At 45.0% G+C, this 14,569-nt stretch overlaps 1 protein-coding gene across 1 annotated transcript in view; it reads left to right on the forward strand.

The window, feature by feature from the left end:
* Positions 1-14,569, forward strand: part of NRXN3 (neurexin 3) — a 748,840-nt gene that overhangs the window by 292,751 nt on the left and 441,520 nt on the right. Inside the window, exon 11 of the mRNA XM_082275286.1 lies at positions 381-407. Within this exon, the coding sequence (XP_082131412.1) occupies positions 381-407 (27 nt within the window). The remainder of the gene's footprint in view (positions 1-380; positions 408-14,569) is intronic.

The following is a 14,569-nucleotide window of genomic DNA, read 5'->3' on the forward strand; positions in this document are numbered from 1 at the left end:
TTTTATAGATTGCAGATCTCTCATATTTCTGTACGGCGAGGTACCAGGTACATGGCAGCCATAGCAGCTGTACCCGTCACTGTGGTCCCCCATAGATAACATTTTATGGCGCACCTTTCCTAAACATTTTATTACTCTGTAAAGCAAACACCATCCTATTCATGGTGCCGTTGGGACCGTGTGTCTTCTGACCCACACACACACACACTTGCCCCTCCCACTGCGCTCCCCTCCTCTCAGAACAGGTAGAGATATAAAATGGCCACTGTTGTTGCGTGTGTCTGTCCCCGGAAGGGTGGACCTCACTGTTTTTGGATGACTGCAGCTGTAACCTTGAAGGATACAAATTCATCTTTCATTTTATTTTTTTCCCCATCTAGACTGTATCAGGATAAACTGTAACTCCAGTAAGTTTTATACCCTCAACTCTCATTTTGTTCTATCTCGCTCTCTTGTTGTTTGATTGGATCTGGGCTTCTTTAATTTGCATATTGCTGTTCAATTTCTCTGGGTTCAGTTTTGGGTGGAAGGAAGAATTACTATTCAGCACTGCGTGGAGGGGGCTTTGGTTCTGCTTAGATGTATCTGTGTAGTCAGACTGCCACCTAGTGTCCAAACTGCTAACTGCGGGGATTTGTGTGTTTGCAGCAGAATCAAACTCCCGGTCAGTGTTGCATGACTTGTGTGATGATAAAATTAATTTTCCTGATCTGAAATTTGAGGGGCTTAGATCCCCTTGTTTTTTTTTGTTTTTTTAATTAAATTGGGAAAGGGGGGGGGCTTTAGGGAGAGCGAGCTTGTATAACTTCTGATCTGCAGGTAAGTGATAGTCCTCACTGGTAACTGCAGAACAATGCAGGTAAGTGTTTATCTTCTTATAAGAGTGTCAGAGCTCCTGTTTGTGTATCAATCCTGCAAGCTATAAATGGGTAAAGCTAAGTGGATACACACAGACCTACAGGTTTATTGCACCATCAGTGCAACTACTGTAAGATAAATCGATAGTCCAACAGACGAGGGGCAATTCACTAAGTGAGTGATACAAAATGCCCCAGAAATCAGCTGTATTAGTCAGCATAGAGCAGGGATCCTCAAAGCACGGCCCTCCAGCTGTTGTGGAACTACACATCCCATGAGGCATTTTAAAACTCTGAGATTCCCAGACATGACTAGGCATGATGGGAATTGTAGTTCCTGAACAACTGGAGGGCCATAGTTTGAAGACCCCTGGCATAGAGAATAAATTAAACCTGTTTCTGAATGGTGATAAAAACAGAGGTCTCAGCTGGATACACGTGTACACCTCCTATAGTTTTATTGCACCATTATTGCAACTACAGTAGGATAAAGTGCAAGAGGAAAGTAACCCAGGGAGGTGCAATTCAGTGAACAAAACAAAATTCCCCAGTGATCAGCCATAATAGCCAGCATATATAATGTGGAGATTTACTAAAACTGGAGCACTCAGAATCTGGTGCAGCTGTGCATAGAAACAAATTAGCTTCTACTTTCAGCTTGTTCAATTAAGCTTTGACAATAAAACCTGGAAGCTGATTGGTTTCTTTGCAGAGCGACACCAGAGTTTGCACAGTGCAGTTTTAGTAAATGAACCCCAATGTATTAAACCTGTTTCTGAATGGCAATAAAAGCAGATGTCTAAATTGCATACATGAGTGCACCTCCTATAGTTTTAATGCATCATCAAGGCAACTACGTAAGAGAAAATGACAGCCCAATAGGCAGGTGCCCCAAGGAGGGGCAATTCAGTAAAGAGTGTATTTATTTGAGTTATTTGCCATTTGAAAGTGCATGAAATCAGGAAAACACTGAACTTTGGCCACTATATGGAGCTGGAGATCATAGTAGATAAGAATATATTTCCTATGATCACCAGCTCCATCTAGTGGCCATAATTTGGAATTCTCCTGGTTTGTACATTCAACTTTGAGATAAAATGATCCAATAACATTTGATTTTGCCTGCAGTCCCACAGAATGAATGTACATGCCGTTTCACAGGATGAATGGCTCTGTAAAAGTTTTGTAAAAATATCCTTAAGTAAACAATACAACATTCCTCAGCAATCAGCCATACTAGCCAGTAATAAACCTGTTTCTGAATGGCAACGAAAGGAGAGGTCGCCACTGCATAAATGTGCAGCGTGTTTGAAATTCTTTTTTGATTACATTTTGTCTATCTGGGCCTTTTTTTACAGGCCTTTTTTTTTTTCTTGTCCTGACGTTTTCAAGGGATTATATGAATTCTTCTGTTTATGATCGTCATCTGAGATTATCACACTTTGTATTCCACTTTACTTGGCCCTTCTGATCCATTAAAAAACATTACAAAATCCTATATGGTGTCACTCACCTGTTCCCCTAATTATGTTCCTCCCACTGCATCCAATAGAATGCATTGCACCACTGTAGCATCCCGTCTTTCTTAGCAACAGTCAGTAAAGCTGAACCTGGGGCAAACTGATAAATACACACTTGAAACACAGATAATGGAGCTACTTTACCTGCCAAAAGATTCTGTTCGTACAGTCCTGAGATTTACACAGCTCTGTCACACAGCACAGTCCAGTCTGGCAAGAGAGAAGATTTGATTTTTTTTCTTAATAACACTTAATAACACTTGCAAAATAAAAATAGTAAATGTCAGTGCTTTTTCAATGAAATTTAAACAGCCGCGTGCAAAAAATGTAGATATATAGTACACCAATAACCAGTGCCATCTTAAGAGCATTATAGGCCTCCGGCAATGCAGTGCACTGGGGCGCTGCCTACACAATCACCCACGAGAATAAAAATGCAAATTATTGATAAGGCGATATCTATTGGTACAGCAGTGCCAGGCTAATGACAGCTTCCAAGTTCGGCGGCTGGGTCCGGTGAACACACACAGACGGGAGTCAAACTCAACTGTCCAGTGAGTGCCTGTTCCCGTGGAGGTGGACAGGCATTCCTGCAGTTGTGGACTCCCCCTCCATGGCCCAAGTGGCCTGACAGCAGCGCAGGGCCGATAGGCACTTGCCACCTGCTAAGTTTGGTGGCGGGATGCACACGGGAATTGGGACTAACGCTTGGCTGGGTCGCTGGGCAAGTGGGGCCCCCCCGGCCAACTGTCCAGCGTGCCCATTCGGTAAGATGGCCCTGCCAATAACCAAATTATAACAAAAATGCAATTGTTATAATAACACTTACAACTCTTGTCTCCTCCCCTCCCCAGCATGTGATTGGACAGTGAAGGAAAAAAACAGCAGATAAGGAGCTAATCTCTCTGTCACTCTTCTCTTTTTATCAGCATGTTCCTTGCTGGCAGATGGGCACTGCAGCTCAGTTGATTGGCTTCTTGTGCTGTTTCTCCCTCCCACAGTCTGAGCTCTGCTGTTTGTTTACTACAAGAGGCTGATACCAGGGAGATTATTTTATATGTGCCTAAAGTACAGCTTTAAAGCAGAACTAAACTTTAACAAAAGAATGCTTTCTTTACGTAAAACAGGATTGTATTCTTTGTTACTTTGTCCTTGTATTCTCTCTCTGTGCTGCGCACATCCTGTAGGCTCTTTGTATGGGCTTCTTGCGGATGTGTGCACTCCACTAATGCATAAACATCACTGTTTTAAAATGTGTACTGCATTGTTGGCCAGCTAGGAAGTGTGCAGTAAAAGGGTGACAACACTGCAGCTGAATTCAGTAAGTGTTGTCACCCTATGAAAAGAATACCTTACTGGTATGATCACCAGGTGGGATTTAATTGAATGTATAAAAATGAACGTCTCTTTAAATCATGCAAACATAAGGTAATAACTTTAAATAGCTAATAAATAAAAATTGATACAAAAATATATGTGACAATTGACTAAAAAATTTAATGATAACATAACAGATAGTGTTACTAAACCCACAACAGTAAAATCAGTTTGTATATACAGTAAAGCATGCTTGTTATACTCACTGTAGAACCCAAAGGGTTATTCCTTTGCATTGTGTAAAAAGGCTGTTTGATCCTGTCTGGGAGGGTGCATGTGATCAGCACAGGGCCAATCAGCACTTACCAGACAGAGGGTCAGCGGTCCTGCAGCCGCATTGGACAATCAGGGGAAAATGAAAACTCCTGCAAGCTTTAACCAGTGCTCTGCTGGACACTGATGGAATTCACTAGACTGCTATATACTGCTGATGAGAAAAGGTATTTCTCTTTCATTCATTGACGGACACAGCGCTCCATAAATCATAACTACTGGGTTATATTGTCTCCTCCAGGAGTAGGACTAGTCAGAACAAAAATACCTGGCTACGCCCATGGGCCGTCCCCAGCTGGTATATAACCCCCCTCTGCTCTAGGTAATCAGTTTTAATCTGTCTAGTCAGGAGTAAGGACCTAGGCTCCCAGCTGGGATATCTGGTCCTAGCAATTTTTTCCCCTTCCTTACGTCTTTTTTGATTTTTCTCTCTGGAGATCTACAATCAACTGCCGGGCTGAGCGACAGGCTGGATAATCTAGATCCAGTGGCCCCCCCAGCCAGCCAGCAAGTACGTGCAAACCGCAGCTACTCTCTAGGTCAGCCACGACATAGCCTCACGCACAGAGGCTAGCCCACGAGTTAAACGCCTCGCAGGGTCGCATACGACCTGGCTTGGGTCTGAGTCGCAGCGGTCCCTTTGGCCGAAAGCTCCCCTATTTCGGTGGTGAGGATTCTGTCTGGAGTGTTACCCGTAACATAAAAGGGTAAGTATGGTCCCCCTTTCCCTTTTGGTATTTTTTTGGGGTGGATGTGGGTAACCTCCAGGGACGGTCGGACCTGCCTGCAGGTTCCCTCCTCCCATCCTTAAATCCCTCAGTGAGCTGGGCTTCCCCCACTCCCTTTTCCCCCTGTCTGGACCTGGAGTCTGGTGGGGGTCCCAGGGCAGAGAATGCAGTGGAGACCACCGGGGTCTCCGCCGCTATCCTCACTCTGTAAGGGTCCTGGGATAGTGTGTGTCCTGCCCTGGTAGTCTGGAGGGATCCCAGTGTGGGAGACCCCCAAGGTGCATGCCCTACCGTTTGCAGTGTAAGTATAGTGAAGGGGGTCCCAGTGCAGAGACCGGTGCAGAGTGCACAGCGGAGTCCCCCCTAACGTGTGTCCTACCTTCGGGGGGGTACCTTTGCAGAAGGTGCAGCATTGCAGAGGGCGTAGGGAAGATCCTGGCAGCATGCCTCAGCGTTTGCAGCTGATGGTGGCCATTTTCCCTTACTCTGGCTGGTTTTTCGGTTGGCGGCCATGTTTGTGTAGCCCGATGATATGACGGGCCATTTTCCCTTAGTCTGGAGTTTGGCTGGTCTCCGGGTTGACGGCCATGTTTGTGCAGCTCAATGATGTCACGGGGCCATTTTCCCTTAGTCTAGGAGACACTGGAGACGACGAGGCCTCGTGGGGATGCTGAAGCTCCTCCTCTTCCTCCTGTCTGTGTCCTTTGGTACGCATAAGTCACTTCGTACTCCAAAGGTGTTTCCTTATGTGCCTTATTTTGACAGGTTTTCCTGTAAGGAATGGGAACAACCAAAATGACCCTTTGTGGTCCCCAAACATTTTGCTGTAAGTTACCCTTTTCAGTAGTCTCTTTAAAAAAAGTGGACTAGTTCACCAGTGATGGACCCTGCTGTTTTCAGGTTGAATAAAGCAACCATTATCCCAGTAGAGGAATCCCCATCCTTTAAGGACCCGGCTGACAGGAAAGCGGAGGCTGTGGCACGCAGCATGTTTACTGTGGCTGGTTCGGCATTGCGACCAGTGTTTGCCTCAGCCCTGTTGTCCTAGTCCCTAACTGAATGGGCCAAGCTTTTGCGCCAGGGCCTGGGGAGTGAGCAGGTCCCCGCTGCTTATGTTGATTTAGCGGACAAGTTGGTACATGTGCTGCAGTTTATTTGTGATGCAGCTTTGGATACAGCTTCTGTGCTGTCCAAATTTTCTGTTTCAGCGGTGGTGATTAGGCACTTGCTGTGGCTTAAAGCGGAGTTCCGGGCACAGAAGTCATTTTTTAACAAACATACCCCCGGGACAGTCAGGGCCAGCACATTCCACAATGGCTAGCCTCTGATCTGTCCCGGTTCGCACTTACCTTTTAGAAGAAATACTTACTTATAAAATTTCTTCCACAGCGTTTCCATCTCTCTTGTGGGCAGCTGAAGCCGGCGCGGTCCTCTTCTGTGTCTTCTTCCGCGTCTTCTTGTCCCAGAATGCGCCTTCCGGTGCGGTGCCGCATTCCTAAACAGCTTCTGGGCATGCCCAGAAGCTGTTTAGCAGGGGAATGCGGCGTCGCCCGGAAGTGACGAGCGGGGCCGGTGCCGTCGCATTGATTCCTTGTCCGCAGAACAAGCCTCTAAGAAAGCTCTCATTGATCTGCCCTTTAAAGGCAAATCAAAGTAGCAGCACTTCTTGGCTCTGAGGAAGAGGGCTCGCCCTCGAAATGCATCAGCCTAGCCCTAGCAGACTTATGCGGTTCACTGCATGCTATCCAGCACCACGCAGTGCCATGGCTACCTTGGAGATCTCATGTTGATTATGTTAATGTGTCTGATACCCACACCTGTTTTGTGAGTATAATATATATTCTTCTTATAATTTTAATAAACACTTTTAGTGGTAATACACTAGGTCGGTGCGCCCTTCTCTTTGTTGTTTGCTTTCAAGGCGATTGCCTGTTTGAGGCTTCCCTAGATGGCATCATTAGGGTATCATGGGGGGGGGGGGGGGGGGGGGGGAGTACCTTCCTGCCACAGTCAAGGAAAGGGAAGGGGCCTTGTCCTTCTCAGCCCATAGAAAATTATTTTGTGCTTCTGGGAATAAGGGAAATAGATAATTTAAATCTTCCTTTGGAGGTTCCAAACAACTTTGGCCTGGTAAGCCTAGAGCTAGGACCAGCAGACAAGACCCCTTCAGCATGAAGGTCTGCCCTCACATTATTGGGGTGGGGGGACATCTTCACTGGTTTCTGGCCCCGTGGACTTCTTTTGTGAGCGTCAAGGAGATCCACAAAATGTTTATTTTGGGGGTACCCAGAAAGGGGGGCAAAGTTTGTTCTTTTCAGGTTTTTTAGATCCTGAGTCTCCTTGTGCGGATTCAGAGATGTATAGTAACTAAGTAGAACTACTTCAGTACTGTACTTAAGTATCGAAAGGCGGTATCTGTACTTTCCTAGAGTAGAATTTTTTTCTCCTACTTCCACTTTTACTTCACTACATTTTTTCGATGATTTCAATACTTCTACTCCGATATTTTTTTTTTTTGTGCTGCATAGTTACTCGTTACAATTATAAAAATTACCACTGCCAGAACAGTAGATGGCAGGTTTCATGAAGCTCAAAACATGTGTATTATCAGCGCATACGAAAATAAATGCTACTGTATGTATAAATAAAAGCTGCATTTGAAATAATAAAAAGCAATATGATGTTCAAACTTTTGACTTCTTTCTTTAATAACTACATAACACAGTACATGTACCTTTACTTTCAGTACTTGAGTAGCAATTTTTTTTTCAAAACTACTGGTACTTTTACTTTCAGTACTTGAGTAGCAACATTTTTTAAAAAAACTACTTGCAATACTTAAAGCGGAGTTCCACCCAAAAGTGGAACTTCCGCTTTAGGGAGTCCTGACCCCCCGACATGCCACATTTGGCATGTCATTTTTTGGGGGGGGGGAGCGGGTACCTAGTTTTGACAGGTACCCGCTCCCACTTCCGCTCGGAGCGCCGCGGCGCCCTGAGCGGAAGTTCTCCTCTCCCCCTCCCTCCCTGCAATCTTCTGGGACACGTCAGAGGTCCCAGAAGATTGCCGGCCAATCACGGCGCGCAGCGCGACTCGCGCATGCGCAGTGGGTACCCGGCTGTGAAGCCGCAAACTGTAACAGCCGGGTGCCCACAGCAGTGATGCCGGCGCCGAGGGAGAGGATCGAGGCTTCCGGTGGCCGCATCGCTGGACCGTTGGACAGGTGAGTAAATGGCTGGAACTCCGCTTTAAGTACAAAAAATGTTGAATTCTTTAGTACTTCTACTCAAGTCACTTTTTGATAGAGCACTTCCACTTCTACTCAAGTCACTTTTTGATCGAGCACTTCCACTTCTACTCAAGTCACTTTTTGATCGAGCACTTGTACTTTTACTCAAGTATGGGTCTCGAGTACTTTATACAACTCTGTGCGGATTTAATTCCTGCAAGGGTTCAGTTGATGTCCAAACTACCTAAGGTCCCGCCTATTCCTTTCCAGGGAATTGATTGAACTGGGGGGGGGGGGGGGGATGCTGCACTCAGAAGGTTTTTTACCTTCATGCCTAAAATGCATGAAGGTAAAAAAAAAAACTGTATTTAGAACCACTTTAAAATAAATACAAATGCATAAGCTTTAAAACCATGTGAAAATAAATAGATAATAAATAACATATACCATATAAAGTGAATAAAATGCTCATGTGCCTGAATAAATATGCAATTAAAAGTCACCAAAAAATCATAGTCCACAAAACATCCAAAGCTGGTGCTGTGACATTTATTTTACTTTGTTTAGTGCCTTGCTAAGTGCTCCACCGCCTTCAAATGTGCAAACTCCTTACCAGAGAGTAGCAGACCTCTAGTTATAGGACCGTCTTTCTCAACCTTTTTACCCTAGAGCAGTGGTGGCTGGTGCATTGGGGGTGCAGGGGCGCTGCCCCCCCTATCCATGCGTCCTGGCCCCCTAATCTACATGCAGGGCGCCAGGCGCGTGGATTCCAATGGGTTTTTATTTTGTTTTTAAGCACGTGATTAAAGCCAGAGGCTCTAATAGGCTTCAAGAAAAGGGTGGGCTCAGGGCGCAGAGCACTGTGCCCTGAGCCCACCCAGTTGTGTGACAATAGCGAATTAATATTTGCTATTCTCACACGAATCCTCCTCCTGGCCAATCAGGAAGCGGGTCCTGAGACCCGATTGGCCGAAAGGAGAAGCCATGCCATTGGCCAAGGAGGAGAAGGGAGGAGACGCAGAAGACTGAGAGGGAAGCCGCCGCCGCTGCTGCTTCCACCTTTCCACATGTCCGGGGTGAGGGGGGAGTAAGCCGGCAACGGGTGTGTGGGCTGGTGTGGTCCGGGGGGGGGGGGTATGGTGTGGTCCATCTAGAGCCCCCCCCTGGCCCATGGAGCACCAGCCGCCACTGCCCTAGAGGAACCCTTGCAATATTTTCAGGTCTCAGGGTACCCCTGCAAAATTGGATTGATCTGGGATGAGTGGGAAGCATGCCCCTTACATTGGTGGTTGGTAGAAAGAATTAAATCCTTACAGTGGTGATCAAAACTCCATAGACAGCTAAATGTTTATCGTGTCATACCACTTGTTCTGGCATGTGGCGCTGAACCTAGAACCATGGAGGCACTGTGGCATGGGAGGTCAATCAACCACAGCTCAAGGAACCCCCTTACCACCTCTGGAGGAACCCTAGGGTTCCACATAACCCTGGTTGAGAATCCCTGTTATAGGAGGTCAATATAGCCTGAACTGAATAAACCAACGGTCTAACATCTGGCAAATGACACCATTAAATGGTTCCCAACACATTCTCAAAGGGCTCCAATAGTTCCACAATTCAATAGGTGCCATATTGAAAGAATAAAAACCCCATGGCCCAGTAGCGAAGGGTTTATTTAGAGACTCACAGGACTTGTATTAAGCGTATTACATCCAACACAATACCTGCAACACCGCCCGACCAGCGGCATACGTGATGATGTCATGATTTATTCGATAGCAGCAAATTTGAAAGGGGATTTGACATTATAGGAACACGTGCTACAACAGATTTTGTTTATGTTTAGGTACATACTAACACATTCCGCTAGCTGACGCCAGTGACATTTAAAAAGCCTGTAGGATCTTGGACGCTGTGTAAATTTGAAAAGAGCTGAAAAGTGCAAAGAACAGTGAAAGTTGAATACCTTGTAACAGACTATCAGATGTCACCTCAGGGCAGACAAAATACTGACCAATGAGTTCTAATTGGTCATGGTGGGTTGCTGTTTAGATGTTGACCTGAAACTGCACTCTCACCATGGATGTGGGATGCTGTCAGATTCTTAGTATATACTCTTAGATATATATGACTGGCAAATTGTCAAGACACCACATCCCTTCTAAAATCTAAAAAGACCATTTGTGAAGAAGTTTTGGGACTTTTCAGGCGCTATATTTCACATAAAAAATAATTACAAAAAAGAAATAATTTTCTCAATCGTACATTAAGGGACTCCGGATGAAGTATTTCCGCTGCATTAGGTTATGTTGCTACCTTCAAAGAGATTGGACACTGGTAAACAAAGCTGCTAAGACAGCCTAGCATAGCCACTCCCCAGTGTTAATTGTAAAATATTTTTGTCTACTAAATTAATACTATTTTACTAGACTAAAATACAACTAAAACTAAAACAATTCAGATGACTAAAATACGACTAAAACTAAAATGACATTTTAGTCAAAAGACTAAAATACAACTAAAACTAAAATGGCATTTTAGTTAAAAGATTATGACTGAAACTAAATTGAATTTATATCACAACGGCTAAATCTGTGTCTGTAGTGCATGTTCAAACCCTAATACCATAAATAATAAACATTTTATTCGATTTTTACTCCAGGCGTATATAATGTTTGGCAGTTCTAAAGAAATAATGCATTAAAATGTAGCTAAACACATTACATTTTAGTCGACTAAAATACGACCAAAATTAAAACAACTCCGTTGACTAAAACTTGACTAAAACTAAAATGGCATTTTAGTCAAAAGACTAAAATACAACTAAAACTAAAATGGCATTTTAGTCAAAAGACTATAACTAAAACTAAATTGAAATTTGATGTCACAATTAACACTACTCCTCCCACTCTCAGCATGCTTTAGTTTTTTGCTAGTGTCCTAGGGGAGTGGACGTGTTCCCTCCCCTGAGAGAAGAAAAACCTTTTCTTTACTTTTTTATTTTTATCAAGGTTCTTCTAGCAAGAATTTTCCGCCATGGTGTGTAGCGTTTGAGTCAGCCGCAGAGCACTTTACAGGTCTAGGGCCATCTGGCTGAACCCTATTTCTGAAGACTCCTTAGGGGGTATACTCATCGGATCAGCAAAGATTGTCTGATTGTGCATCCTAGTCTTGCATTGGTGCTGTCTAATACTGTATTGTTGGTCATCCAGACCACCACGGCAGAAGGGTTCTAGGGACCTTGGTTACCAGACTATAGAGCCAGTGACTTTCCCTACAGGGTTGGCAGGAACATGGTGAGCAGGGAAACATTCATATGTTGCGGACACCTCTTCTAAAGGGCAGTGACACTTTTTTATCTGTTGTGCACAAATCTAAAATGGTGGCAACACAAAAAATTGACATACCCTAAAGGCTGGGCTACAACACTTTTATAATTGGTCGCAAACCTCCTTATGGCATCTACAGGGTGCACACCCCTTCCTCGCCCACTCCTGTCGTGAACATCTGATGGCTTCTCACAAGGCTTTGGCCCTTTGCTCCTTACTGATGTCTACAGTGCCTTGGCCATTTACCTCTCCTGCTCTGCAGTTGGCCCATGAATAACCTTTGCTGGTACTATCTTACTTGCACATATTGTCTGTATGGTGGCCTTGGAGCGGCCTTCAGTTTCCTTGCTACAGTCAACCATTAATCCCTCCTATTCTGCATCTGGTTCGTGAGTAACCCTTGCTGGTACTATCTCACTTCTTTACTGTTAGTATGGTGGATCATGAGTGCAACGGTAGCAGCCCTGTGGGCCTTTCCAGTTTATGATCCTCTGTTTTGGTTGGTTTGCGTTGTTAATAAGGGTTATGACTCTGATAACACAACTCACTGATGCCTGCTGCAGTCCATGCAGTCCTAGAAATCATCTTAGCTTTCTCAGGCCTGGTCCCCTCTTCTGCATGGAGGATTTATCTGCAGTTTTGCAGAATTATTGGAAAACTCAAAAGCATACCACTTCACCCTTTCCTCCAGATCTGTCTCTGATTTTCCTACAGTTGCATCTGCTCACTCAGCAAAGGATGGTAAGTAGATGTTATTCTTCTGGATTAGTGAGTACATGGGGGGGGGGGGGGGTTCAGTATGTGGACAGAACACCTACGCTTAAAGGTAACATTTTGGCTTAAAGGTAACATTTTGGCTCTTATTGACACAGATTGCACTTGTCTTGTCCTGGAGCAATCTCTGTCTGCATCACCAAATTTACCATTCTGTGCTCTGTTGTTTACTCCTCTCCCTCCTCCTTTGCTTGCGAAGAGGGCCCTTCCCATAGTGGTTTTAGCCGTCTGTCTGACTGTGCCTTTGACATTTGTCCCAGTTTTAAAGACTCCTTCTTCCATGCCCTGCAGCCTTTCAAGGCTGCCAAATCCTGGGCATCTGATCCAAGGATAAATCTAGGGATTCTGAATCTGTCCTATCTGATTCTTCATTCCTCCATCACTCCTATGTTGCTCGGCTTGTGGATGATATAAGCCCAACATCCAGTTGAGGTCTCCTATCTGTACACATGCTTTGGCTCGAATGTTGGACTGCATAACACTTCTGTGGAGAATGCCTCTTGGCGTATCCCTAGACAACTTTACCAAGGGCAACTCTATTGACAAGAGCACCCTTTTGCCACAGCAAGTTTGCCAAACCTTAGCAACCCCCTACCTCTGAGGCTGGGAAAAGTACCTTTCATTTCTACCTCGGTAGGTACCAGAGCCAAGCCTGGAGCTTGGTTCCAGCGCAAATGTTGCACTCTCAAATACTCCAAACCTGCAATTGAGTCCTCCTTACATTGAGGTGGCGCCCCCATTTTCAGAGTGAAGGGGTAGGCTGTTGGCCTTTAAGGCTGCTTGGACCCAGGACACTTTTTGCTCTTGGTCCAGAATATGGTATCTGGGGGCATTACACTAAAATTTTAAACCCTACCCCGCCCTGCTTCATGTTGTCAACATTACATTTCTGACATGTTTGGCGGACCACCACTCTCTGGCACCGTTCACCTCTTAAGGGGTCATAGCTATTGTTCCAGAGGAGAACATCTTCAGGTTTTCTAATCAAACCTGTTCACAATTCCCTGGTAGCGTTATCACAATACTGGATCTAAAGGTTCTCCACACTTTCTATTGGGTACCAACTCCTGCATGGAATCTACTAAGTCAGACATTGCTTCCTTTCATCTGGGTGATCTTGTGCCTTTGTGAACATCAAGGATGGCCACTTGCATGTCCCCATCCTCCTGGTGCATCAATGCTACCTGCAGTTTGCTGTGAACACACAGCATTTTCAATTTTTGGTCTGTCCCCTGCAGCTCAGGTCTTCACCATGGTACTAATCCCTGTTCTTGCTCTGCTTCCCTCTCAGGGCATCCTCATAGTTCGATATCTGGAGAACCAACTTCTGAGAGAACTCTCAGCACAGACTGGAACTGTTTCAACACTTGGAGTATCTGGGCCTGATGCTGGATATGTCCCTGTCCAAGTTTTTTTTCCTTCTCCTGGTCAATCTCCAGACTCTGCACTCCAGGAGCCAACCAACCCTCCACTTTTTTGCATGAGAATTTTGGATCATTTCCAAAGCAGTTTCAAATGCTAATTTGTAGCTTAACATACTAACACACTGACAGTAAGGGACAAGCAGGCTCAGTCTCTGCCCATTGCATACGCCTGACCCACAAAATCAGACTTGCCCGGACCTGGGGGATCTAGAGTTTAGGACTGGAGTCGGAGTATCATTCCTTCCAAGAGTTTGGAAGGCTCTCATGATCTTTGCCAGCCTGTTGGGAGGAGTTCTTGATACTAACTTGGTGCTAGGGTCTTGGTCTCAGGAGAAAGATCATGCTCGATAAATGTTCTGGAGCTCAGAGCGATTCAGTTATGCTTTGATCGTTTGACCTCTCAACTGTAGGGTCATCCAACCAGGGTTCTGTAAGACAAGATTCTTGCTTAGGTGGAACTTCACAGTCCAGTCCTGTCCACTGTGCTCCTCCCAAGCATAGAAGATTAACGGATTTACTTCTTCAGTTGTCATCATCTGGACCCCCAGAGAATAGTCTCTTCACCCTGAGGTGTTTCCAGACCTCTGCTATGGGTGGGGGCAGGGGGTTAAGATGCCAGACATGGACCTACTTGCTTCCAGGTTTAACAAAAAACTGAGCAGGCTTGTCTCTAGGCCTAGAGATTCTCTAGCCTTTGCAGTGGATGCTGTGGGATAAGTTGATCCTGATCTTTCATTCTCTGAAACTTTTTTTTATACCTGCAGGATCGAGAAGGAGGGTATTCCGGTGATTCTAATTAAACTGAACTGGCTCAGGCAGATGTAGTACACAGACTTTGTCCAACCCTTGGCAGACACTCTATGGGCTCCCCTAATTGTCCAGATTTTCTGTTCCAAAAACAAATTTAGTACCCTGTTTTTTAGTCGCTGGCCTTAACGATCTAACTTTTTGAGGTCCTGAAAAATAAGGGCCTATGCTAAACCTAGGAAATTGGTTCATACAAAGTGTACTATCACACCTGAAATGCCTATTTTTTAAGGTGCAAAACAAGGACATTC

The sequence above is a fragment of the Pelophylax lessonae genome (genome assembly GCF_965119305.1).
Source record: "Pelophylax lessonae genome assembly, chromosome: 13".
NCBI classification, from domain to species: domain Eukaryota; kingdom Metazoa; phylum Chordata; class Amphibia; order Anura; family Ranidae; genus Pelophylax; species Pelophylax lessonae.